The sequence below is a fragment of the Sprattus sprattus genome (assembly GCF_963457725.1).
Source record: "Sprattus sprattus genome assembly, chromosome: 16".
Lineage (NCBI taxonomy): Eukaryota > Metazoa > Chordata > Actinopteri > Clupeiformes > Clupeidae > Sprattus > Sprattus sprattus.
In genome coordinates, this window is record NC_137914.1 from 12,225,452 (window position 1) to 12,253,308 (window position 27,857).

Below are 27,857 nucleotides of genomic sequence, written 5' to 3' on the forward strand. Positions count from 1 at the left end.
CACTTGATGTTTTTGCCTCCAGAGGTATCAAAGCTCACTAAGACTATATTGGTCATCCAACCCAGCAATATGGCAGGTGAGTCATTACTAAAATGACTATCTGCATGTTTCCAGCCCAGTCTCCCTCTTTTAATATGAACTGTTACATTGATAGTATGAATACAAATCAATGGCTTTTGTAATGTATGGCAGTTGAAGAAGGCTCCTGTATGTGTAGCTATGGCAATGCACATGTCTGGTTCTGTGTTTTATCTGCTCTTATTCTCTGCAGGAGACCCCCCCTCACCTGTACCCCCGCTCCCCGAGCGTACCCCGGAGTCCTTTGAGCTGCCCTTGGCTGATGGTACCTCACTTAAACATGTCACACACACACAAACCCATATCACATAGTAGTCACACACTCACACACACACTAGCCACTGATACATTCACAGACACAGTCACAGGCACACAAACACACACTCACACACACACACACACACACACACACTCACACACACACACACACACACCACACACACACACACACACACACACTCACACACACACACACACACACACACACACACACACAAACACACACACACACACACACACACACACACACACACACACACACACACACACACACACACACACACACACACTCACACACACACCCACACATACACATTAATACATTAGTCACGGTAATAGGTGCAGTGTACACACTTCTCAACTCAAAGACACACTGGAATCTCCCAACATAGTCATAGTCAGGTCATAGTCAGTCATAGTCTGCTTCAACAAGTTTGTGACTCCCTCCCTCTTTCTCTCCCTCTCTCTCTCTCTGTGTCTTTAAACACACCCTTTCAGTGCCAGGAATGACCAAAGCCAACAAGCGCCAATCTCTGCTGTGCCTCCACGACGTCACCCTACGTGAAAACACCCAGCGGCCTCCGCGCTGCACCAGTGCCATCTTCCTGTCTCAGGACAAAAGTCTGTCTCTGTCACCCAACAGCGCCTTCTGTCCCAACGGTAGACCTCAGCTGACTCTGTCGAACGCTGCCACGCCCTGCGAGCCGGGAAATGCACAGCAGCAGTCTGCTCAGCGCAGCAGCGCCACCCTCTTGGCTGAGGTGCCACTCTCTAGCTCCCCCCTCAGGACAGAGGAGGAACAGACGCCCCTGCAGCGGATTGGCAGCTCGTCTGAATGGGCTGGACTCTCTCAAGCCAAAGCGAAAGATCCTATTATGTACAGAAGCAAGGTAATGAATGTGGACAGTTGAGAACAAAATTACTCCGCTGAGCTTTTGATATTCCCTGACATTCCTGTTACTGTTAATAACTGAAACCATGCTGACCTTTATTTGTTCTTTTTCTCCTGAAGAGTGTTAAGGTAAAAAGTTCAAAACCAGGTGAGCATACCAACCACACACAAGGTACATAAAGATCAATATGGGAGACATTTGTTTCATATTCATGTGTGTCTGAGAGAAAAAGTGGGAGAGATCGTTTTCATTTGTGCTTGTCTTTTTCAGCTCCTTTGTCAGTCATTGCACCTAATGTGGCCTTTTCAACAGAGGCACAGGGTAACATTGATTATCCATCTTTTATCTGAACACTTCTTCTCCCCTACATCACACCCCATACCAACATACTGGCATATAGAGTGCATACAGAAAGTATTCAGGCCCCTTCACATTTTTTTATGGCCTTATCCTAAAACCGTTTAAATTAATCTCCCCCCATCAATCTACACTCAATACCCCATATTGACAAAGTCATAACAGGATTTTAGATATTTTTGCAAATGTATTAAATTGTATTGAGTGTAGATTGACGAAGGAATTTTTTTTTATTGAAATTATTTTAGCATAGGGTTGCAACATAACAAAACGGAAAAAAATGAAGAGGTCTGAATACTTGCACCATATGCACCATAAGCAACACGACTGCACCATATTCACCATATGCACCATAACTGCATGTGTATGTGCCTGAATGCACTATAACCTGTGCCTGTGCCTGTGATATGCAGGAGTCCCTGCTGTGGGAGCATCTGTAGCAGGTCCTACTGAGCAGCAGGAGGCTGGAGCCACAGGGAATGCTGAGATGGGAAGGCAGTCCGGGAAGGCCATGACCAGGAAGAAGGTATGTAGCCTACTGAACATACAATGGTAAAGTCACAAAAGGTAAATTAAATGAGGATTTGCATCTCAAAAACAATGCAGGGTTTTCCCTAGACCCCTTTTAGCTCCCATCTATTGGCAGATTAAATGTACTGACTGGCAGAATGTTTCATACAGTCCTGTTACATATTCAATGATTATGTTCCGAGTGTTGATGACAAGAACTTGAATAGATGCGCATTTGTTCTTGGCCCCTAAAATATTGAGAATATTTACTTGTAAAATTAGGGCTTCTGTTATGAACAGATGTCTCTGGGTACATTTGTGAGTGTACCATCATCTGACGTATTGTCTAGATGTGTGATATTTTCTGCTTCTGATTATCCATAGAGCTGGAAGAGGCTCATTCCCAAACATAAACGTGAGTATCACTTATCATTCATGTCTGACAGCCAGCCCCATAAACACTACCTACTAGAACACCACCAACAAGACGTCTTGTAACAGTTGAGAAGAATTAGAGTCCTTCTCTGCAGTCTCAGCTGTCACCACACTCATTGGCATGTCTAAATCCTTATTTCCTTTATTTTCCTTCAGAGAAATCCTCCCCCCCTTCAGCGCCCCTGGCACCTCTGTACGGAGCCGTCTCGGGATTCCGATTCAGTAAGTATCCTAAGACTCTCTGTATATGAGCAAGTTGTGAGCAGGCCTGTATGGATCAGTACATGCGGCAGGGTTTGTGTGTGTGTGTGTGTGTGTGTGTGTGTGTGTGTGTGTGTGTGTGTGTGTGTGTGTGTTCATGTGTGTGTAAATTAGAGTGGGACTGGGAGGGAGTAAGAGAGAGTATGTGTGTAAGGGAGTGCATGTGTGTGACTGGATTTAACGTGTATGTATGTGTGCGACTCTAATTACATGTCTGCTCCAGTGTTCGGGCAGCGTTTCGGGAAGCCTAAGGGACCGCGGAGCCGTCCTGAGACGTGGGTTTAGGACGAAAGATGACTGCTGCCTCTCCTCCATCAGAGCTGGAGTATCCCTGCTGCTGCCACCCCTGCACCCCTTTCCCTTCTCCAGCTCTCCATCTCCATCAGCTCCACCCAGGAATGCGGGCGCATGTTTGCCTGAACTCAGAGATAAGACTGGAGAGCACATCTGTTGGTTCACACTGAAGCGACAGTATGTTTCAGTCAGTGTCAATGTGAGCCCAAAATGTAGAGGGGCCAAACGTGATTGTGCATCCAATGGATATTTGTGTTTATGTGTGGATATGTGTCAAGACTCTTTGGTACTTTGTTACGGTGCACTAGTTTTGAGACACCACCCTCACCGGTATGGTTATTGGTACAGTCTCATGACAAACAAGAGCAACTCTGCAATTTCATGGTTTGATTACCGACCTACTGTATCTCTTCCAACTTATCTAAACACATTTATTCAAACTATTTTATGCAGTTAAACCAGGGGGCAGCTAATTCTTGCTCAGTTCTGGCCCTGGATCCGTGCCACAGATGCACACCTTTATTTTGTATTTCCTTTTATGGTTTTTCCAGTCATCAGAAGACAGAAACATGAGCAAAGGAAGGAATCCGTTTAGTCAGGTATCAGGTAGTCAGGTAGTCAGTTCAGGTATCAAACTGTGAAAATACATGCCTTTTTAAACGTGTAATGATATTAAGCATGAGTGGTAGATTATTTTTTATTGTAAACATTAAAAAAATGTTGATGCCAACTGCAAGATAAATTGGTGGTGTATGTGTCTAATAGTTGTGATGTGTTTGTGTGTTTCAGCATAAATCATTTCCCCACTAAAACATGTATACCTCCACCAAGAGTACACAGTGAACAAATGCACTCACGGCCAATTTAACCATTTTACCTTTACTCACAAAAGTACAAAAATCATTGTATACTGTGAGAAAAAGATAACAGATTCTGGGATGGGGACGATTCTGGATCAAAAAAAAAAATACACAAAGGGAACACTTAATGGAATAAAACCCTTAAACAACCCACTGCCAAAGTGAATAATTAAGTACGGATTACTTAAATTCTGAGTTGACGCTCTCAAGAGCTGCTCTACACGGATACATAAATACACTAAGGGCTTCTAGATTAGCGTCTCTGCCTACTCGTCACATAGAAAAGAATTACAGGGAGGAGACTTGAATACAAACATCAATTAGAGCTTTTATTTAGTTCACTGACACACAACATGCCGCCGAAGCTCAGGCACCTGTTCCTCGAATACAAACAATCCAATCTTGGCAAGGACATCGTTACAAAACAACTGAATTAGCTGCCGAATAAGAGGGGGAGAAGTACTCTGTAGGTCAAATAATTTTGCCCCCAATAACCTATGCATTGAAGTGAAATCCTCCATAATAATAATTACAACATCTTCAAGTACTACATTTCACAGAACAGTTGCAACCCAAAGCAACAGCTCCAGTTGAAACTGAAATAAAACTACTTCTCAAGTCCAAGGACCACACAATGCCACAGGAACACACCTATAATTATTGCAAGTTTACACACAATAGTCAATCATAATCTCGTTGTGGAGGTATGAGGCCACTGAGGGCACAAAGGCTTGTAGTCCATTTTACTCCTGACTACACCAGGAAAGGTGACCGCAGTGTCAACCCAAGATTGTGTTGCCAGTGCTTCTCCTGTAACCCGTTGCTATGGTAACTCTGGTCCGATTTTGTGGGGGCTCAGATAACAGGTTTGATCGAAATGGGTTACTTGACAGACCTAGTCAGTAGTTTGATCACCAGTAGGGTTTTCCTGGGAACTCATGTTTAAGGTGCAGTCCACGATTCTATTCCAATACACTTTTTGTCATACTCATGGTCTTCTAGCTGTCTACTTTGTGTATGCTCAAAAAAAAAAAAACTTGTGTGACAATATAAATAGAAAACAGAGTGGCTGATCTTTTGACTACATCTGTTAGTTTGACTTAAAAGGACTTGTACTGTTGGTCTGACCTTGTGGTCAAATGCCTGGTTTGAATTTAGGGTGACTGGGATCAGTTGTGTGGACTTGAGTCACTGCTATGAAGCAAAGGACCATAGCTTCACCGCACACACACACACCTAGCGCACACACACGCCCTAGCACACACACACACACACACTCCCTAGCGCACACACACACAGTAACATATACAGCAATATGTACGTCTTACAAGGAAGAGTACCTTTAAAATTGACCACAGAAACATTTTAAATGAAATTCATGCGTCAAGAGAAATCCTCACACAATTGTCTCCTATGAAAACACATGAAACACACTACTAAAACATTATAAAAAACATTAATATAAAAATCACTTTAGTTCGGGGAATAAATAAAAAAAATGATCTAGGTATATGAACTTGAGACTGTTGAACCCCTGTAAAGAGAATAATATCCTCTACAATTGTCCTTTCATCTTAATTCTTGAGGTGAAAATGAAGACACTTTGTGTCAATGACCATTTAACAACAGCTCTATTTTGGTACTCCTGTTGCTCAACTGCTGGAGGAAAGCAGTCGCAATGCTGATGGACTAAGGTCAAAGGTCAATACTCACAGAGCACAAGTGCAGATGACATGTAAAGTTTACATGTACTGCAGTATGCTTTGGATTAAAGTGACTGCTTAATGACTTTATGTTGGAAGAATACTTCAAGGCATCAGATGTCTGACAAGATGCCTGAATGTTTACAAATAAATATTATATATATATCTTTATAAATACACTCAAAATAGCACACAACTAGAAGCCACATGGAAGAGCCAGCCACAATCCAAACTTGCACCCGTTTCAGTTGGTTAAACTCAAACCTTAGACTATGATGTGGTCATAATGTAGGTACAGCACCAATTCCCAGCTACTGAAACAAACATAGAGAAGGCCCTCACATGTGCAATCACACACACACACACACACACACACACACACACACACACACACACACACATACACACACACACACACACACACACACACACACAGGATTCACTAACTAGATTTCCTTAAAGACCCACATAACTCTGCCAAGTGCAGAAACAGGACAACCGATAAGAGACCATCAAAGGGTCCATAACCGTGCAGTAGCAGCAGGCCTGGATGTAGAGGGTTCTTTTTTTACCGTGCATCAACTCAGCTTACTTAAAAAGAAAAAGTTTTGCTGATGCAGTCGTTGTTTTTATTTTTCTTTCCCAATGGAAGAAAAGCATCAAAGTTCCTCTAGTTCCTCCAGCAGAGGAGACAATCACCAATGTCAGTTCTTCTCGAAGCTGAAGTCTAGCAGCCAGACAGGTGATCATCTCTATCGCTCTATCGATTCCCATCAGGCAGCCAGTACATGAGACATTAATGGCGCTTTCAGTAAGGGATAGGCACTTCTCTGTGTAACTGTGTCCCATAGTGTACCGCATTCCTTTGCAACTAATATCAAATACCTCACTGACAAACACCAAGCTTCTAAAGCGGCACACTTTGGCCTGAGAGGAATCAAGACAGTACTTCTGGGGTCATTTCAATACAAATAAAAACGAAATAAATACAAATAAAAAATATCACCATACTTTATAAGCATCATACTTCCAAGAGTTTGTCTGACACCCCCTTTTTTAAAGAGGACTGCAAATGAGAGGGCTTCATAATATCAGCCATTTTGGGATCTGGGTCATTCCGAGGGTGAGAGTGAGGCTTTTGGGGCTGGGTCCGAGTTCTGTGCTGCCGTAGCCGGTGGCAGTCTGTCTGGATTGCTTGCTGGCTGCGCCACGTGTTCGCCCTCGGGCTCGGCCGTGCCGTTGCTGTGAGTGGGCGTGGGTTCGGGTTGGTACTGCTTGAGGCGGATGTGCCAGGCCAGGCTGCAGACGGCTGAAACGGTCTTGAACTGGTGCACCACGTTGCGTGGGATGAAGTAGATGTCCTGGTGGCACAGCTGGGCGCGCACGTACCGGACGCCCTCGCGGCGAAGCTGGTTCAGCTTGGCGTCGTCCACCCATTGCACACACTACAGATGACAAACCGCAAATACATACTATTTGTTATAGGTGTGTCTGTTCACCCAGGCATGCAATCTCTTAGGCGCAGGCGCACACACACACACACACAGGCACACGCACACGCACACGCACACGCACACGCACACGCACACGCACACGCACACACACACAGACACACACACACAGGTGCCATATATAATGAAGCTCAATAAGGTTACTGTACATCATCCGTCACTGGTTTCAGACTGAAGATGCATCCGTGCAGCTTCCATAGCTAGAGCTGTATTTGGGTGGTTGTGTGCCCAGACTCACCTGTGACACGGGTGGCTCATAGAGGTCCAGCTGTAGCCTCTGCACCACCTCATTGAAGTCCTCAGCCTGGAAGCACACCACGTCTTTGGTGACCCGAGATTGTTCGCTCCTAGTATACACAGAGACTGGGTTAACTGATGAAAACACACACATAGACACAAACATACACACACAATCAGCTCAGCTCTTCCTCAAAATAAAGTCAGACAGACACACAAGAAGCATGTAAATCTCTTTTAAACTTTCTGGCTCTTGTGTAAGGACACACACACACACACTCACACACACACTATCACACACACACACACACACACACACACACACCCTCACCATTCTCCAAACTGCACAGCCTTGAGGACTCCCACAGCTGCAGTGCTCCTCCAGTCGAAGCTCTGGCCAACGTGGTCAGCGTGCGCTCGTGTGCGGTCCTCAAACAGCACCTCTCGCCGCTCACAGGCACGACGCACGTACTGCAACGCCCGCAACTCGCTCACCGACCTACACACACACACACACAAACACAACTAGAGTGAGACAGTGTGTGTATATATATGAATTATTATTCTATTATTCTATATTATTCTTACTTTAACGTCTGTCTGTGTGTGTGTGTGTGTGTGTGTGTGTCTGTCTGTGTGTGTGTGTGTGTGTGTGTGTGTCTGTGTGTGTGTGTCATACCTGCGGTGTTTGAATGGTGATTTGGGCACGTCTGCTGTGGGCACCATTTGCTCCCCTGGCCGTACCCACATGATGGGGCCGTCATCACTCTGAGACCTGCAGTCCAGCTTCAGACTAGAGAGACTACCCCAGGGCAAAGTCATCTGTACACACACACACACACACACACACACACACACACACACACACACGCACACACGCACACACGCACGATGACATATTAAAAGTAAAAGAACTTACAAAAAAAAAGAACTAAATCCAGTTTTTCCTTCACTGACAGATCAGGAGGAAAACACCTGTGCTGATCCACTACAGTCAGTAGTGACAAGCCCTCTGCAACTGAGCTTTCAGATGACAAGAGCAGCAACACAACTGAAGGGATGATATTTTGAGCGTTATCAAAGCAATATACATCACTGAGACCAAACTCTGGGCGGGAACTATGAGGCTCCAGGTTGATTCCCAGCAGAGGGAACCAGACTGACAGTGGTCCCGACCCCCTCTGTCCCCTCGGCTGCCCCCCCCCCCTCCCCCTCTATCCATTACTTACCCTCAGGAAGGGAGACTGCTCCAGCATGTCCAGGAACTCTGGGAAAAAGTTGCCCACTTCCTCGTCCACAGCACCCACCAGGCTGATCTGCCGCATAGCCCCAGAGCGGTAAGTGCCTGAGCAGTACGTCCTGTTCACCTACTCACACACACATATGCATGCATACATACACATGCACACGCAGGGAGAGAACATCTCACATTAGTGCGTATAGGACACATTGAGACTCACTGGCTGCAATGCAATCAACACATGTTTTCTATCCACTTCTCTCTCTTGTTCCTTCTCTTTTTCTCATCGTCAGGACAATCATCGCTCAAAGTGCCTGAGGCCACCAACAGACAGACAGACACACGCACACGCACACACACACACACACATGCACGGAAATAAAGTAAACCTGGGGCCTACAAACAGCACACAGTCTGTTTGGACAGACAAAAACTCTTTAGTTGCCTGGCAACAACCACAGATGGGACAACATAAACAAAGACATGCACCTCACACACACAGGTGCCTTTGGGGACTTTGGACTAAACGTTAGGGAAACAACGAACAGCACCACATGGTTAGATGTTTAGATAACTGCCCGCACACATACACACGCAGGCACACTAACAGAGAAGACTGTTTCTCCCTCATAGCATTTCAATCTGCACACACACCTCTGTTCACACATTTGCAAAAAACACACTGGAACACCCATGGATATTAGGCTATGAATACAAATGTCCCAGTCTGTATATTCCTCTGCAGACCTTCATCTCTCAACTTCATCTACAGTCTCTTGCACACACAGACACACAGACACAGACACAGACACAGACACAGACACAGACACAGACACAGACACAGACACAGACACAGACACACACACACACACACACACACACACACACCTGTGAGTGAAAGTGAGCGATGGTAGTGGTCTCGATGTCTTTCTTGCCCAGGATCTCCATCTTGACAGGCGTGCTGGGGAAGTTGAAGGCAAAGTATTCCAGGAAGTCTGGCAGGTAGGCGGCTGCCCCATGCACCACGGCCAGGGCGTAGCGAGCGGCGCCAGTCCTCTCTGAGAAGGCCCTCTCCAGGAAGTCCTGAGCGAAGCTCTCCTGCTCGGCGGGCCGCAGGTGGGCCAGCTCGTCGGCGTAGGCGTGCAGGATGCGGCCGCCTCCGTTGGGCTGCACCTCCTCGTGCATGAGGCCACAGAAGCGGGCACCGGGGAGCGCCATCAGGCGAATGGAGTGGTCCTGGTGGGAGAGGAAGGGCTGGGGGTGCACCTGGGGCTCTGTCTTTGCTGAGGCTCCTGTATCCAATTCAGTCTGCACCTCCTTGTCGTGCATGTGGCAATGCTTGCCGCTGCCGCCGCCACCGCCGCATCCTCCTCCGGCAACACTACCACCACGCTCCTCCTCGCGGTGCTTCTTCTTTCTCCTCTTCCGCTTGAGCAGGTAATCCTCCTCCTCCTTCAGACGGACCTTGCCGTTCTCGTCTCGTGCTTCTAGGTCAACAGAGAGAAGGGAAAGTCAGACACCAGCTGCTGCAGGACCACACCTCAGTTCAGCATATTATCAGTCTCTCAGTTAGTGAATAATTAGTTTTGTAAATGAAAAAGTTTTGACATTCATTTTTGTAGTCTAAAAAGTTTCGAAAATATGCTCAAAGCAAAAGTTAATCAAGCAATTTCGGAGGCTGGTGTGCCGTCAGAAACTAAATTCTTTTGAAAAGAGGTTTGACAGCTAAAATGTCATTGTGAAATATAAAGGTGAACATTAAATGACAGTTATAGAAGTTTATTGAGTTTGAGTCTAAGTGCGAGATTAAAGGGGTCTACACAATTATTCATGTAGGCTTAATTAAAAAGTAGCTGTGTAGTATATTAAAAATATGCAGAACAAAAGGTTTATAGAACATAGTGTTGTAGAAAATGATCTGGCTATTTATTTCAGTCATACATAACACTCCATATAACAGTGTTCTCACTTTACGCGCCGCTCAAGATGCTTTGACTCCATTCGACATGATACCAACAGCACGCACTAACGGAACTAAACCAGACTCATTGAGAGGAGAGTTAGGCTATTTAAATAGTCAGAATTAAGGCCAACTGCCAATTGTGGCAAATATTATTTTAGTAACACCCTCGTACACCTCTTCCCCAAGGCTATATCTTTGTCTGGAAAAAGTAATGCATGTTTGACCTAATCAAGTTTAATAAAGTGGCGATGTAACGGACGCACACTCCATCCATTTGGAACGTAAAATGAAAGCAATACATAATGGGCGGATAGAATACTGAAAAATACCTTTCTTTTTCTTTTTGCACGTTTCAATCTTCACGTTCGCATCGGTGTTTTCGTTCTTAAGTTTAAGTTTGCTTTCATTGTGCTTCTCCTTGTTGCTGGTGAGACTCTTGGCCTTAGCTACTTTCAGGGGCGTGAAAGTGAAGGTAGCGGAAGGCAGGACCGTGGGCGCAGGAGGCTTTTGGAGTTTGGTCTGCGTCATCTTCGGCCAAACCACCGGTCCTTCTCTCTTTACATCATGTTGGTGATGGTGGCGGTTGTTGTGGTGATGTCGGTGATGGACGGGCACTTGTTCCTTGGTAAAGGTGCGCGGTTGACTGTGGGTCTCCCGCTGCAGCTGCGGCTGCGGCTGTAGGTCCGGGTGTTTTGGCCGCGACAGATCATGCTGATGATTGTAGTGATGGAGCTTTGATTTCTTTACCTCTTTTTGGGATCTCGGGTGTTTATCAACAGATGGAGAATATTCCCTTTTCTTTTTCTTCTTTTCTTTGCCCTGCCTTTCCGCTCTCTCTTTGGTCTTATTTTCTACTTTCACGCGAACCAAGTCCACCTGCGTGGCCATTTTGCACGTAAATTTAAATGGCTTGAAAACGTTCCGTAAGCGTATCTATTGGTACTTGTAGTCCTCAGTGTACGCCTGTAATAGGCCATCTGATGCGTTTTTCGTCCTGGAGCTCTGAAGTGCGCAAACGTAGAACGCGAGCTTTCTGGGTGGTGTAGTTTAAGAGTTTGGCTCTGGAGTGGTGCGTGCGTGACTGCACGCACTCATATTTTCTGTCTGACGTCAGCAATGGAGTGGCCAGACCTCTCTCCGCGAGAGGGCGCGACTTCCCTTCTAGAGGCAAAGGGATATTAACTGGATGCTCAAATGTGTAAAAGACACATACCTTCCAAATTCTGCGTTGCATTTAATCAACCGTGTTGGAGAAATTCATCAATAGTGAACCAAGCAACTACTAGGCCACTTGGTCTACAAAAAACTGCATAAAACATGATTTTTTTTCTAAAACTTTATTTATTGGAGCATCAGCATGTCATGGACAATAGTTTACACATCAGTATTTTATTATTCTCTTCACTAAAGTAGATAAATCATCTTTCTTATAATTTACAAAAATAATGGAGCGACTTCTGTACACATGAGCCTAGTCTTTTACTGAGTGTAGGCCAGTGTTCATACAGGTGATGTACACTTCAATGAACATTTACAACCACCGCGTCATGTACAGACGGAGAGGCAGGTTTATCCGTCAAAGCGATGCAAGGCCACAGTATAAATACACACCCACACACACACCTACCATGAGACGGCACTGTGAACACACTGCAGTAACACAACAGGATGAATAGGCAGACTGCACTATAAAGTCACAGGAAGAGTTGAGTCAGTGTTCACTGGACTGAATATTACACTGTAGACAGCAGATAGCCTTTCGTCTTGATATGTTATAAAAATAGCTTCCGGTTTCCGTGTAATTTCTGTCCATTTATCCCCTAATATGCGGGGCCATCACATAACCTTTGGTAATATTACAAACCTAGAGGACATTTCTATTTCCAGCTATATATGTGTCTCCTTTATCTTGAGAGGGGTACAACTCTCTCTGAGGAACCATCACTCTTGTCAAAGGTATTGACATGCAGTATTGCTGCTGAGCAGCAGAGGGCAGCCCAGGGGCTTTGATGTCGATAAGTGATTGTTGCTCCAACTAGGGAAACAAATTTCTTGGTTAATGGTAGCATATTATTCAGGCATGTTGAAAATACTGCAGAATTTTGGTAGCTGACAGAGCATGTAGAACATCTGTCATGCTTTGACAGTTTAGGTTATACATTGTATCAGTGTTGTGTTGCTGGTTTCAAGGAGAAACCTGAAGCTGCATTCACATGCATAACCCACGAGGAATGCCTTTCGCTCACCCACTGGCTCCTCTAAAACACACCCCGGACACGTGGTTACAGCTAACTTCAGACATGGATAACATGTGACTGAATAAATTGAGAACACATTTCACAGCATCCTATATTCAAAACTAATGCTGGCTAAAGAGACTAAAAGCAAATGTGCCATACATCTAAAACATGCACAATTAAAAAATCATGAACCACGACGTGCACATACACTCACAAACGATAACTGACTGGTTAATAAACAAAATGAAAATAATCATCATCTCAAAACATGACAACCCTTTTCACTGACCCCATGATTGATGCAACCACACTTTATTTGACAGTCAATTCCTCTCGTCTACGTTCAGAGAACACACAAAAAGAACTCCTCCCCGCCCCAGTGGTACAAATATATCAACATACAAATAAAGCTACACTCCTTTGCTGAAAGTCAGACCTGCAAGCCAGTGGAACAACATTATGTGAGCGGCTCCAGAGACGAGCACTCAGAGTAAACCTGAAGGAAGGAAGAGGCTCTGGCTGAGCCTCAGGGCATTAAAGCATTGTGTGTCACGGCTCAGTAGGCTATGGACAGGATAATATATATTTATATATATATATATAGAGAGAGATATATTACATTTGTTATATTACCTCCATAAATTACACATTTCTTTCATAAACACACAAGTAGTAAACAATACGCTTGAGCACAAGTGTCTGGTCTTCAGAGATAGGTAGGTAAACATCAGCCTGGAGACGTCTGGAGACAGTTTCCAGAGCTGATGCGGAGAGTGGTCTACATGTGGTAGATGATGCGGGTTTGGGCACCTCTGGCTTGCAGCCGAGGAGTAAAGACAGTCCTGGTTCAGACCTGCAGTGAGAGTCCAACTAGTGTCCTTCATTTGTTAGGACTGGAGGAAGCCATTCGAGTCCAGAGGGAAGTGTTTTTTTTTCCTTCTTCACAAAAAGAGTCAGGAGAGTGGGTCCAGAGTCCTTCTGGTGTTTGGCACAAGAAATCCTTCACACTGCTGGCTGTGCCAAGGACAGACCAGACCACAACGTCCTGATCAGCTGGACATTGAAATCTAAGGGGACGGACATAGCATAGAGGTCCAACGGACAGAAATGATAACCCTAGCCGTGATGACCCTGACTGACCCAGATTCTCAACTGCTCCTAGTCCATCCGTGACCTTTGTGGTGGTGTGACGGGTCTTGCTTTAGAGTCCTTCCACCTAGGACTGGATCCTGGAGGAGCTGGGGACCTTCCAGGGCCCAGGGGTGATCTGAGCCTTCTTGTCCCGGCTTGAGGGCTCCTGTGCAAGGCTACTGTTGGAGCCTCTAGCCTCTCTCCTGCTCTCCTCCTCTGCTACAACTCTCGGCTTGCCCTCCCTGCCATCTTTCTCCCTCCCTTTCCCCTCCCTCTCTCTCTTCTCCCCGTCCCATTCCCGTCCTCCCTCCCTCTCCCTGGCCTTGCCCTCCCTCTCCCTCTCCCTCTCTCGGTCCCTCTCCCTCTCTTTGTTGCTCTCTCGATCCCGGTGAGTCTTTCGGTTGAGTGTTGCGCCCTCAGCGTCCTGCCCAGCGGTCTCTTTGTGTGTCTGCATCTGGCCTGCTGCTGCTGCTGCTGCTGCTGCTGCTCCCGCTCCCTTGTCTTTGCGACGCCTCTCGATGGTTCCCTTTGTGGTGTCCGGGTTGGCCTCGCCGGTCTCTCGGTCTTGCCTGTGGATGGGCTCCTCCTCTCCTCTGCGCCTCCTCTCCCTCACCACCACCACCTCCTCCGGTCTCTGTGCCTCCTGCTCCCGCCGAGAGCTTTTCCTGGGACTGGTGGAGCGGGGGGGCTCTTCCCGCTGGGGTGGCCCCCTCCTGTCCAGGGTGTTGGTGGCCCCGGCCGGCGTCGTCGCGGCGCTGGAGCTAGAGGAGGTCCTGTCCTTCTTGCGGGGGCTGCGGGAGCGCTCCCCCCCTCTCCCAGAGCGACTGGGGCTGGCCGCCTGGTCGCCGTGGGAGGTGTGGGGGCCGAGCTCCAAGTCGGCAGGGTGCAGCGGGGGCTCGTCGGCAGTGGTGTGGGGAGGGGAGGCGGCGGCATGCTCGTGGGAGTCACTGCAGGCTGGGTGGCGCTGGGGGTCTGAGAATGAGGGGGCCGCCTTCTCTCTCACACCTGCAGCACAAACACAAGTCTTAGTTACACCTGTCTAATTCAGCTCAGATGCCCCGTCTCACCCCTACAACAGGCCATAAAGAGCTGCTTCCATTACCTTTGGAGTACACGCCTACGATAACCCAGGGTAGCTTTTTGAACCCCATGCGTATGGTCACAAACACACATGCATTAAGCCAAGTTTTACACTTGTCCACATTTCATGCTTCCGTGATCACCAGGAGAGTAATTTCTCGCTTGAACTACGCAGGGAAAGTTCTCTTGCCTCTTCCCGCTCGTAACACATGACTGCGGGTGAACAAGGTGTTGCGGTTAGTAATGGCCCGCACAGTTTAAAATGAGGGCAATGCCAAGCAGTCTCTCTAGCAGCAGCACCAGCAGCGTTTCAGATGGCACATGAAAAACACACACAAGCCTCTAGGGGGCACTCTAAACTACAAACTCACACACATACATATCATTTTACCCCTTGGTATGTGTCAGGGGGAAGGAAAGAAATGTGGAAACAGCAGAAGAGCACAGCAGAGCAGAGAAGAGAGGAGAGGAGCAGCGTGAAGTTTACCGAGGTTAACAGGGACAGACCGAGAGAAGCAGTGAGGCCTTTAGTGCAGCTCTTGTTTCATGTGGAAGCACAGGGTGGAGGAGTTCAGACCTGAAGGAGAGAGAGAGAGAGAGAGAAAGAGAGAGAGAGAGAAAAGGAGAGAGAGAGAGAGATAGAGAGATGAAGACAGACAGGGAGAAAGAGAGGATAGAAAAAAGCAAGCGACAGAGGAATGACAGAGAGAATAGGCGTGAAAATAAGAAAAAAAAAGGTCGACCGACGCGTGGCAGGAACACATCTCTCTGCATACACCCATCAGGCTCCGGTGTCTCCCAGTAGGAGTCAAACGCTCTTACACACAGCATCAAAGGCCAGGGTCGGGTCTGTACCCTCCCTGTCTGGAGCGAGCGAGCGAGCGAGCGAGTGTGTGCAGAGAGATGTCAAGATGAAGCTGGGTGGAGCAGGGGTGTGTGAGTGAATAGTTACAGAAGTATGTGAGACTACAGTGGGCTTGCTTTTGTCGTTTATTATGGTGGCACGGGCCATGAAGTCTGAGTTGCAGCAGTGGAACTGCATCTTCAAGTATATACTTTAGAATCAAGTATGCTTTTTCCAGCTTGAGGTACTGTACACTGTGGTTATGAAGTGTTCATTTCAGTAAGTCTGTGTGGTGTTTAACAGGTCTGTGCAAGATTGAAAAGCAGACTAATTAGTCGAGCTAGCAGTGGGCTGCGAGAATAGGGTAAATAGTAGTATATACTATGGAGTATTTTGTATGGAGGGGGAAAGTGTAATCTACTGCAGGGTGTGTAGTATACTCACTGGAGTCTGGTACCAGGCCCAGTCCAGGCCTCAGCAGCAGGAGCACTCTGGAGCCGCCAGCCTGGATGAGCTCTATGGCACGCGTATGAGTTATGCCATGAGTGGGCTCCCCATTGATCTCCACTATCTGATCTCCGACCTGAGAGGTAACACACACACACACACACACACACACACACACACACACACACACACACAAACAAACTTCCATTAATATGCAGCATGAAGGAAACTAAATGACAAGAGGGATGAAGATGCAATTAGGGGAGAGAGGTAGTGTGTGTGTGTGTGTGTGTAGCCTCACATGTATACGTCCGTCTTTGAGGGCAGGTCCCTCCTCGGCCAAGCGCAGTATGTACAGGCCCATGTTGTACTCCTGTCCGCCTCTCAGGCTGAAGCCAAAGCCTCGTGGCCCTCGCCTCAGCTCCACAGGGAAACAGCCCTACACACACACACACACACACACACACACACACACACACACACACACACACACACACACACACACACACACACACACACACACACACACACACAGTGTCATGGAAAAGACGAGGCACAAATACAGCAATCTCTTTCTTCTTCTTCTTTCAATGTATTTTATTACACACTGCCTCCAAGTTCTGATATTTTTTATGAAATGTGCAGGCACTCTAAAGCGATATTTTTTTGCATTAAGCAGAAAGTACCAATATGACCAGGAGGGCCAACACATTTCACAACAGTTTCTTACATACTTCGGAAAACACTTTAGTTCTCTTTACCTTCCTTCTGTTAAACAGATATGGTGAGACATCACAGATGTCTTTGTATTCATGTAGACATTGAACACACAGAGCAGTCACAAATAATCTGGCTATGCTTTGACCAAAAACAGACACAAAATAAGACAAACAGACAGACACACAGACACACACACACACACACACACACACACACACAGCTGTCCTCACACACCTGTGCACCGCTTTCCAGTGTTCCATACAAGGACATGTCCTCTCCATTCCTGAAAGCATTCAAAGCATACCACGTTACACACAGCTGGGTAAACTGTGGAGTGTGTCTAGAGTGTCTGAAGAGAATGTGAATAAATGTGTCTGTATGTGTATGTCTGTATGTGTGTGTGTGTGTGTGTGTGTGTGTGTGTGTGTGTGTGTGTGTGTGTGTGTGTGTGTGTGTGTGTGTGTGTGTGTGTGTACCTGTCATCTCTGGCAGGTTGCTGGCCCATAGCTTTGTGTTGTGTTGCTGGACTCTCCTTGGCTGAGCTGGTACCTGACACTGGACCATTGTGTTCTACAAAACAAAACAACACAAAGAGCTCAGACTCACCCACCCGAAAACACAAACACACACACACACACACACACACACACACACACACACACACACACACACAGTTTTAACCCTGTCTCACACATTATTATCACCCATCACTTCGTATTAAAACACTACTTATCCCAGCGTGCAATGCAGGCTCACCTTCGTCGGGCACCACAGTCAGGGTGACCACTGATCCCGCCTCCTTGATGAGCAGGACGATGTCATTGTGTGCGAGCTCCATGATGGACTGGCCATTGACAGCTGAGATGCGATCTCCCACCTTCAGCTGACCACAGCGGTCTGTTGGGCTGCCCTCTATAATACGACCAATCTTATGGGGGATGACTAGAGCAGGAGGGAGAGACAGGGAGGGAGAGAGAGTTAAAGAGACAGAAGGAAAAATAGCCTTGTTGAAAACATATTACAGTTTCTCTTATTGTGTATGCATGCCTGTGTTATGTACAGTATCTGTGTGTAGTGTAGAATTCAAACTCCACAACATCATATATGCTGTTTGTTATGCTGTTTTACACTGGGCATTATAGTTTTGAGTGTTTGGAAAGCTGAGTAGTATTGCACATTTTACAAATAGCTGAAAAAAAGGTTAGAAGCTGGTCTGAAGACTTAATTGCTCATTTAGTGAAATGAACAATTCAAATGTGAGGGCACTCTGTTCTCTTTCATCATGAGTGTCTCACCTCCAGGAGGAGGTTTGCTCTTTGAGGTGAGGATGACGAAGCCAAATCCCTCGTTGTCTTTGCGCTGCAGGGTGACGTTGTAGGCCTGGGCTGCCACCTGGGGCTGGGCTGAGCTGGAGAGCACCTGGGCAATCTCATCCTCTACCCCCTCTGCAAAGGAGAAGCATGGTCAGTCAGTTCCATCACGCACACGCACAGCACCAGCATAAACACTGCATCACTCAAGCAGTGGCACACTGGCATATTAACAACACATAGACGGTCACGTGCACTCATACACACACACATACACAACTGTATGTAAATGGCTTACAGCACCGTGCACACACACACACACACACACACACACACACACACACACACACACACACACACACACACACACACACACACACACACACACACACACACACACACACACACACACACACACACACACACACACATACACACACACATACACACACACACACTCCAGTGGCTGGTCTGTAGACCATGAAAACTAATTACTGATGCATGAGTTAACACTTACACCCTTGGTAACAACCACAGTACACTGAGTGGAGCCGGAGACAGACAGACAGATATACACACACACACACACACACACACGTCATGATTCACATACTCTCCCACTCACCCAGGTAGTTGACTTTGCGGCGCACGGTGAGCATGACCTGACCATTGCGGGCGGCATTGGTCATGAGGTCCAGCACCTGCTTGTGCGAGCAACCGGTGACAGGCGCGCCGTCAATGCAGATGAGCTCGTCCCCTGCCCGCAGCCGACCGTCCCTCTCCGCTGCCCCCAAGGGCACGATCGCCCCGATATACACCTGAACACACACATACACACACACACGTTTCCATGGAGGTCACTGAGGACAGGACCAAAGACAGGCCAGTGCAGACAACCAACCCAAGTTAAGCATGAGTAAGTACCAGTACACCTCAGGAGTGTTACTGCATTCAGCAAATGAATTATATATATGGATGCTAGATACAACATGCTTACTCTACATTTACTTCACTAATTGTGTTCTTCATACAAAAGTCTCTGTTAGAGACATACATGGAATACAGAAGGATAATAGATAAAGGGTTCGTATATGTTCATTATAAAGGTGTTCGTGAGTGTTTAATAGCATCACTATTTAATGATGCAAATGAATTATGCAGCTGAACGGTTGTCAGCGAATAAACCCAGAGAACGCTGCTAGCATTTCTTTTCAAGGTATGACAATGATACGGGCCACGTTTAAAAAAACGGGCTGCTTGCTCTGAAGCTTGCTTACAGGCTGCTCGGGTCCCTCTCCTCCCAGAACCCTGAAGCCAAAGCCCGACTCCTGGTCCCGCTTGATGAACACATCCAGATCCTTCGTGTTCGGAGCTGAGGCGGGAGAAGAGGAAGCAATCAGACACGCGGACACACACGTGTGCACACACACACACACACACACACACACGCGCACGCACGCACATGCAGATGCACACTCAACACAAATGAATATATAAACCCGGTTGAGAATGCGCAGTGTTTGGGCTTAAAGCTGCTGCAAACATATGCTGGAACACTTTAGCTTGTCGGTTGTGTCTGAAACAGATGTTCAGAGAAAAAAAGAAAAAGAAAAAACTCTGGGCTCTGGGACGCTCCTGGGCTCTGCAGTTAGCAACTAAATATTTCAGCTAATGTGACTGTATTAACCAAACCGGGGAACTTCTAATGGCCCTGGCGGCCCCGTCGCCCAATTATTTTTGCATATGCACGGCATACTGAAGGGAGGAGATGATCTGCTATGGCGGCCAAATCTTTCACTATGCGAAACATCATTTACAGCAGCTTGAAGAAATATGGTGAAATTGTGGCTGGATTTTGGCAAGGCTGATGATCCATTTAGGAGTGCCTGTGGTTAGGCTGGATAGGTGTTGTCAAGAGGATGAAGGGAGGGGAGATATGATCATAGGCTGATGGGAGTTTTAGTGTGTGGTTCTGGAGACTTTAAAGAGAAGTGGTGGTTTGGAGGAGGGGTGGATGAAGACAGGATGAAGTGGGTTGGAGACACTTAAGACCCGAGAGAGTTTGTTTAGAGGATGTTGAGGATGTTAGGGTTACACTGAGAAGAGATTTATGAGACTGTATGAGGTATGTGGCAGTTCAGGAGACTGGGAAGGTTGTAATATGTGTGTCTGTCTGTATGTTTTTGTGTGTCCGTATGTTTGTGTGTGTCTGTCTGTATGTGGGAACTGTATGTATGTATGTGTGTGTGTGTGTGTGTGTGTGTGTGTGTGTGCAGGTCGGCACTCACGCTTGTTCTCCAGCATGGCTTTGGACTTGAGGTAGAGCTGGGAGGGGTCCAGCTTGGGAGAGGCAGAGCGAATCATGTTAGGGGGGAAGGGGAGGGACTGAAGGGGTGGCTCCATGGGGGTCATGACCTCTGGACTGGGAGCCATATCCTGCTTCTCTAGCTTCTCCTGTTTCTCATGCTTGAGATGTGAGGCCATGGCACTCTATGACAGACACGCACACCTCGGTTTAAAATGGCTGATGCATTCAGTCATGGTCTCTCGGCAACATATACACACACAAACATACATATACACACATGAAAACACAGATGAAAACACAGACACACACATTCACAAGGACTCCCGTGAACGCAGACACAAAACACAAACACACACACTTCTGGGAATTTAACCACAGGATTCCTCAACATTTTTCTCTGAATAGTAGAGACAGGTTCACGCTCCTGGTACATTTCACACATGAATACTCTTTGAGGAAATGTGCCATGACTATTTGAAACACGGAATGGTTTAAATGGTGTTTGTGAAGTCCAGTGAAATTTCCTCAAAGCTGGATACTGCCAGTTCGTATTTACAGACCCACTCGTCTAAACCATAATTGCTGATATAACATCCAGCAATACTTTGTTTTTATGGTGTATGTAAAGTCAAGTGAAATTTTCCCAAAGCTGGATACCTTTTTTTGTTGTTGTTGAGCTCTTGCCATTTCTTATTTACAGACCGATTCCTCTAACATAATTGCTGATATAACATTCAGCAGTACTTTGTCAAAAGTACCATAAATTGTGAATGTAGCAATAGATTACAGGTGTGCAAAAATGATTGCTCCGGAGTCACCTCACTGCACGCTGTTTACCAAAGCATATCACATTTCTTTTTTCTTCAGTCATTATTCACAAGGGGGGGGTGGGGTGGGGGGGGAGGGCGGATGACAGCACACACAGCACCCGACTCTTTGTCACCGCCACCATATTAGCATACACAGTACACTCATCAACTGTCTATGGGCCTGCTAGCAATCCCGGGACTAACAGTGCCTGTAAGCCCTCTTTTAAACAGCAGAATCCATTATAAAACACCAGCTTAACAAGAGGCCGCTTTAATTGGCTTCTACTGCTGTGTGTGTGAGTGAGTGTGTGCTCAAATTAAGTAGGTACCACTGCTGAGCACAACTGAGTCTCTAGGAATGCTGCCAGGTTGTACGGTTCAGCAAAGGGAGCACGCACACACACACACAGTGCCAGAAGTATCAAACCCTCTTACATAACAGTGCTTTAATAATGCACACTCTCTCTTTCACACTCACACACAGACACACACACACAAGCTCACAGCAGCACACAACCCAGCACCACAGCAGGCTCGTTAGACCCATTTACACATTTCCAGTTCGCACTCACCGGCTTGAGAGACTTTATAGGAGACGTGTGACCTGCAGAGCGAGAGACAGAGAGAGAGAGAGAGAGAGAGAGAGAGAGAGAGAGAGCGAGAGAGTTTGTGAGAATGTGCAAGACATTTACTTAAACAGTGAGAGGTGCTGAAACGCATCTGTCTGACATTGCTGTGCGCGTGTGTGCTGATCGGATTTGACTGATATCCAAAAACTGGTGCAGAGTGGGAGGCAGACATCGCTCTCTCTGCTCCCCACCCTTCCTCCACCCACACACACACACACACACACACACACACACACACACTTTAAAGAACGTCATGTGACCGTGGAGAAGGCTGGGATGTGTGAACAGTTGTTTTTGGACCTGGTAGGATGACAACATCCAGCCCTCTGGATAGCCAACCGAACCCTGACTGAGGGAACACATTCACCACAGGGTGGCACTAATATCACAACATATTTATGACCATCACGTGTATGAGGGTGTTTGTATGAGTGTGTGTGTCTCCATTTGTGATAATTCAGCCTGCTGGCTAGGACACACGAGGTGAAGCTGAGGACAAGGGACGTCCCAACTCCTCACAGCAGATGTCTGTATGTGTTCGTGTGTGTTTGTGTGTGTGTGTGTGTGTTTGCATGAGTATATGCGCATGTGAGTGTATACTTGCAAGCATGTATGCGAGCGCAATCACAGGATCATCCCATATCCTTGCAGCAGATGTCAGCAAACTAATCATGACATTCACATGTGACTAGAGAAAAAAGTACTTACACACACACACATACATACATACATACACGCATGCATATGCACATAACAGCCATCTTATTAAAAGGTATGTGTATTCTTGTGTGAGTGTGATTATGTGTATCCTTGTGTGAGATGATAATGTGTGTATTCTTGTGTGAGATGATAATGTGTGTGTGCGTGTTTGTGTAATGTCTCCCTCCATTAGTATTCTGGGCGTGTCCTCTCTGCTCTCTGTATGCATAGGCCTCTCACTGGGCTGGCAAATTATTCTAGTAAAGGAGAACAGCTAACAGCCCTGTCACACTCAGAAAGCTCGCCGCAGACACACACACACACACAAACACATACCGCAGACACACACAGACACACACACACAGACACACACACACACACACACACAGACACACACACACACACACACACACACACACACACACACACACATACCGCAGACACCTTGCAAAAACCTGAGGAGCTGTTTGTGTGCATGGGCTTATGTGTGCCCGGGCCCGTGTCTATGCATATGTTTATTTGTTTCTGAGGGTGTATATTCAGATGGGGATTTTACAATATCCCAATTGCAAATGTCTAAGATAATCTAAGAAGGTGCCCTCAACACAGCAGCAAGTCATTGAAAAACCATCCTTCTGACCTTGGGCTGCTCTACCCTACTCTCATAAGGGCCAAGCAATTCATCAAGCACTTAATTCAGATGGATAGAAATGAAATTGCACTTTGCAGGAGAGAATTAGCCCCCCACCCCCCTCCCTCAATGCTCACCTCCTCGGAGCACCAGCAGCGTGGCGGCGCCCCCTATGGGCAGCTCCTTGAGCAGGTCCACCACCTGTGTGTGGCTGAGCGTCTGCACATTGCGGCGGTTGATCTCCTTGATGACGTCGCCCTTGAGCAGGCCTCGGCAGCTCTGTGCGTCCAGGATCATCTTGACCTTCTGGCCCAGAGGGCTGTCGGCGATGGCGAAGCCAAACCCCCCCGGCCCCTTATGCAGCGGCACCTCCACCAGCTGGGGCTGCAGGAGGGTGCTCTCCACCCCGCCTCCGAGCTCCAACGGGGACACCAGGGCATCGGCGGGCAGCATCTGTCCGTCCACGGTGGGCATGAGGATGGGGATGGCCTCTGCGATGCCCCCGCTGGCGGTGCCGTCCTGGCTGGAGCCGGAGTCCTCGGGGAGCGGGTAACCGCGGCACAGCAGCAGCTCGGTCTGCTGGCCCACGGGCACGGCCTGGAAGAGCTGCACCACCTCGGCGTGAGTCTTTCCCAGCACGCAGCGGCCGTCCACCTCCACTATCACATCACCTGAGTGGGCAAGGGCAGAGCACAGGAGAGAGTATGAGAGGTGAGGAGAAGAGAGGAGAAGAGTGGAGAGGAGAAGAGGGGAGAGCAGAGGAGAGGGTATGAGAGATGAGGAGAAGAGGGGAGAGGGGAGAGCAGAGGAGAGAGTATGAGAGATGAGGAGAAGAGGGGAGAGCAGAGGACAGTATCAGAGGTGAGGAGAGGAGAGGAAAAAGGAAGAACAGTTTAACACTCATTTATTAAACCATTGTGTAACTTTTTCACATAATTGCACAACAAGGCACATAAAACATTAAAACCTCCAACTAACAAGATTGACACCATTAGATTAATATAAATAAATGTAATGCTCAAGCCCATTCCTGTCACACTTTAAAAACCAATGGTCCATCATATTCAACTTCACACAGAACATGTCTTAACATAATTAACCAGTTTATGATGAGTATATTCAATGATCATTGCGAGCATCCCTTAAAAACCTCCATTGTCTCAAATGATCCTGACCCCAGTAAACTATTCTTTTGAGTCCTCCAAATGGGCAATCTTTGCTGCGTTTTATCAAACAGACCTTGCGCCTCTTTTCCGCCTTGTAAGTGGTTCACTAATAAAACGATGACTGGAAAAAACCTTCCCCCAACTTTCAAAGCCAGTCCCTAAGGCACTTAAAAGGCTCCCCAAAGCTCTCTAAATACAAACACAAACGATCCACTATCACATCCACCCCCACAAAAAAGGATAGCCCCTCCCAACTGCTGGATTCAGGTGTGTCACGTGTCGGTTTGTAGCTATAGCCCCGTGAACAAGCCTCCATTGTAACTTGGCCATACTTTTCTCGACTGGTGCCTGACCTTCATGCACACTATATAGAGAGCCTTCTTATGAAAGTCCAGAAAAGGCCTCCATACTGACATGTCAAAGGACACTATACTATCCTCATGTTCTGATTGATTCTTTTCAAAGGCAGCGGACCACCAGCACAGTGAACATTTGCCATAGTATGGATGCCGCCAGGACAAGATCCCAATCCCTGTAGGATAGCTCGGCTAATAGCCAGTTCCAGACAACTTGGCAGACACCTTTTCCAGCACACCCTCCCAGTTCCTACAGTTGTAGTCCTCAGTGCCCAGATACACTTCCAGAACCTTAAAAGGTCCTGAAAAGCTCGTCCCATCCTAAACCCCCCCCCCGAGAAGCAACTCCAGCCTACTGCCCAATAGTAAAACGCTCACTTTCCGCTCAGTTAACTTTAGCTTTCAAACACCACCAGAGCACTGCAAAGCACGGAAACATCTTCTTGCCCCCAACATTAAACCATTTTATCAGAAACACAGTGACACAAACCTGTAGGATCCCCAGAGACTATAAAAAGCTTTTTACCCTCTCCTTACCATACACAACAGTGTCTAAATCACAAGACTGTACAACAGTTTTGAAACATGACAGCCTTGATTCATTCCTTCTCCAAGCAGAACAGGAAGACTAAGGCCCCAGCCCATCTTGAGCATAACCCACACCCCCTTAAAGAGTAGCTTTATCATAAAATCTCAAAAATAAAAAGCTTCTAACACCTTCAAAAGGTACTCATATCCCACCCGCTCAAATGGCATTTCTTGATCAATTTATAAGAATCCAAGGTTAAAATGATTGCTTAATGAGACATCAATGACATCCCTTATTAAAAAACAAACTATCTATGATAGTCTGACCTGGAACACGATATGTCTGAGAGGGGAAGAGAGAAGAGAGCGAGGAAGAGGAGAAAGGAAGGGAGGAGGGTGGGAGGAGAGAGGAGAAGAGAAGTTGGGAGAGGAGAGAAGAGAGGAGAGCGAAGAAGAGGAGAGGGGAGGAGAGTGAGAGGAGAGAAGAAAGGAGAATGAGGGAGAGGAGAGAAGAGACAAGATGGGAGCAAAGAAGAAGGAAGGGAGGGGAGGAGAATTTGGCGGAAGGATAAAAAGGGAGAGGAGAGGGGAGACAAGAACATGGGTAAGGAGAGGGGAGGAGAGGAGACGATAGGAAAAAGAGAGGAGCGGAGAGAGGAGAGGAGAGGAGGAAGAGAGGAGGAAGACAGGAGAAGAGAGGCGAAAGAGAGGAGAGGAGGAAGAGAGGAGGAAGAGAGGAGAAGAGAGGCTGCAGACACGTGAAAGGCAGAAGACAGATGAAACAGGTTCACTAACTGGATATGAATGAATCATGTGAACTGTCCTCTGGTGTGTGTGTGTGTGTGTGTGTGTGTGTAATCATGTGAACTCTCCTCTTGTGTTTTCTGCAGGGGAGCAGATGGGAGCTGCTTCTAAAGACGCGCCGAGGGCTTTCATCCAGCAGCAGAGATGTTCCGCACATGTCCCCCTCCCTCCTCTCCTCTCCTCTCCTCTCCTCCCCTCCCCACTCCTCCTCTCCTCTCCTCCACTCCCCACACCAATCTCTCTGGATCTTTCACACTTCTAAAGTCTCTTTCCTTTCTCTCTGTCTTTTCGTCTCAATCAATTCTCTATTGATGGCCATCACACGCTCCATTAGCGAACATCTCAAATAAGGATGTACACAGTTCAAACACACACACACACACACACACACACACACACACACACATTTGAAAAGAAAAACTGGTCAACCTATATGGATTTGATTCAAATTGATGTATTTATCAAGCACCATTAACAAAGAGCAATTATAACATTTCTAAATGCACTCAAAAGAGCCCACGACCAAGAAGAGCAAAAAACAGAACATAACCCAGCTCAAAGAGAGGAGGGAGGGGCAGTAAAAGGACTAGGACAAAAACGTCTCGGTTACTTACGTAACCTCGGTTCCTTAAGCACGGAACAAGATATAATAAGGAACCTATCCAGTCCTACAGACAAGTCAATCTGAATCTCCAGCTTACAAGCCAGAGTATTTTATAATGTGCAATATGAAGATGCTGAAGTAAAAAATAGAAATAGTACTAGTACTAGTAGAATAGTAATAGTAATAGTACTAGTAGAATAGTAATAGTAATAGTACTAGTACTGGTAAAATAGTAAAATAGTAATAGTAAATAGTAAAAATAAAATTATGTTGACCAACACTCAACATAATTATGCATGCATTGTTGAAAACAAATGCAAACAGACACTGTATCGCGAGCAAAATGGTGTTTTTTTATCCTCATCTATTGCAATTACAGGTTACACTTTGCGCAACTTATCAAGGTGGTTTTAAGTCATATTTGAGTGGTAATGAACTATTATCTGTGTGTGCATGTGTGCGCTCACCAGGTGCTATATCACTGTACTGGGCCGGGCCATCGTTCAGGACGTTCTTGACCTGGAGGAACTCATCTGGCCGGTCCCCTCCGATGATGGTGAAGCCGAAGCCCCCCGGGCTCTTCCTCAGGGCCGCCTGCAGCAGAGTCCCCCGCAGGGCCCCGGGGTCCCGCGTGAACCCACCCCCACATACACAATCACCTGGGGGGAGATAGAGGGAGACAGAGAGAAAGAGAGAGAGAGACAGAGAGAGAGAGAGAGAAAGGGGGAGAGTTTCCATTTACACACCATTTTAACCCATAGCAAAATAAGGCATCTATAGACACTATAGATAGAGAGTGAGAGAGAGAGATGGAGTGAGACAGTTAGTGGGTGAGTGAGAATAAAGGGAATAAGAAGAGGATGAAGAAGAGGAGGCAGAAGGAATAGCGATGAAAGAGAGAGCGAGAGAGAGAGAGACAGACAGAGATAG

General features: G+C 46.8%; 3 protein-coding genes across 3 annotated transcripts in view; 1 reads left to right on the forward strand and 2 right to left on the reverse strand.

The window, feature by feature from the left end:
• Positions 1-3,136, forward strand: part of ptpn22 (protein tyrosine phosphatase non-receptor type 22) — an 11,544-nt gene extending 8,408 nt beyond the window's left edge. Inside the window, exons 16-24 of the mRNA XM_080854050.1 lie at positions 23-76; positions 272-343; positions 856-1,247; positions 1,370-1,397; positions 1,521-1,571; positions 2,021-2,133; positions 2,502-2,532; positions 2,709-2,774; positions 3,037-3,136. Of these exons, the coding sequence (XP_080710176.1) occupies positions 23-76; positions 272-343; positions 856-1,247; positions 1,370-1,397; positions 1,521-1,571; positions 2,021-2,133; positions 2,502-2,532; positions 2,709-2,774; positions 3,037-3,098 (869 nt within the window). The 3' untranslated portion in view covers positions 3,099-3,136. The remainder of the gene's footprint in view (positions 1-22; positions 77-271; positions 344-855; positions 1,248-1,369; positions 1,398-1,520; positions 1,572-2,020; positions 2,134-2,501; positions 2,533-2,708; positions 2,775-3,036) is intronic.
• A 1,161-nt stretch (positions 3,137-4,297) lies between these two features.
• On the reverse strand, positions 4,298-11,530 carry rsbn1 (round spermatid basic protein 1). Its single transcript, XM_080853458.1, has 7 exons — positions 10,951-11,530; positions 9,547-10,145; positions 8,648-8,785; positions 8,098-8,240; positions 7,750-7,917; positions 7,420-7,528; positions 4,298-7,115 (listed from the first exon to the last, which is right to left on the reverse strand). Exons 1-7 carry the CDS (start codon positions 11,507-11,509, stop codon positions 6,783-6,785), a joined length of 2,049 nt encoding a protein of 682 aa, XP_080709584.1. The 5' UTR covers positions 11,510-11,530; the 3' UTR covers positions 4,298-6,782.
• A 460-nt stretch (positions 11,531-11,990) lies between these two features.
• magi3a (membrane associated guanylate kinase, WW and PDZ domain containing 3a) overlaps positions 11,991-27,857 on the reverse strand; it is a 44,711-nt gene continuing 28,844 nt past the window's right edge. Inside the window, exons 9-21 of the mRNA XM_080854386.1 lie at positions 27,395-27,586; positions 23,607-24,140; positions 22,083-22,114; positions 20,682-20,883; positions 19,671-19,765; positions 19,019-19,211; positions 18,379-18,528; positions 17,840-18,025; positions 17,560-17,653; positions 17,318-17,366; positions 16,665-16,802; positions 16,361-16,499; positions 11,991-14,997 (exon numbers count right to left, since the gene is read on the reverse strand). Coding sequence (XP_080710512.1) covers positions 14,078-14,997; positions 16,361-16,499; positions 16,665-16,802; positions 17,318-17,366; positions 17,560-17,653; positions 17,840-18,025; positions 18,379-18,528; positions 19,019-19,211; positions 19,671-19,765; positions 20,682-20,883; positions 22,083-22,114; positions 23,607-24,140; positions 27,395-27,586 — 2,924 coding nt within the window. The 3' untranslated portion in view covers positions 11,991-14,077. The remainder of the gene's footprint in view (positions 14,998-16,360; positions 16,500-16,664; positions 16,803-17,317; positions 17,367-17,559; positions 17,654-17,839; positions 18,026-18,378; positions 18,529-19,018; positions 19,212-19,670; positions 19,766-20,681; positions 20,884-22,082; positions 22,115-23,606; positions 24,141-27,394; positions 27,587-27,857) is intronic.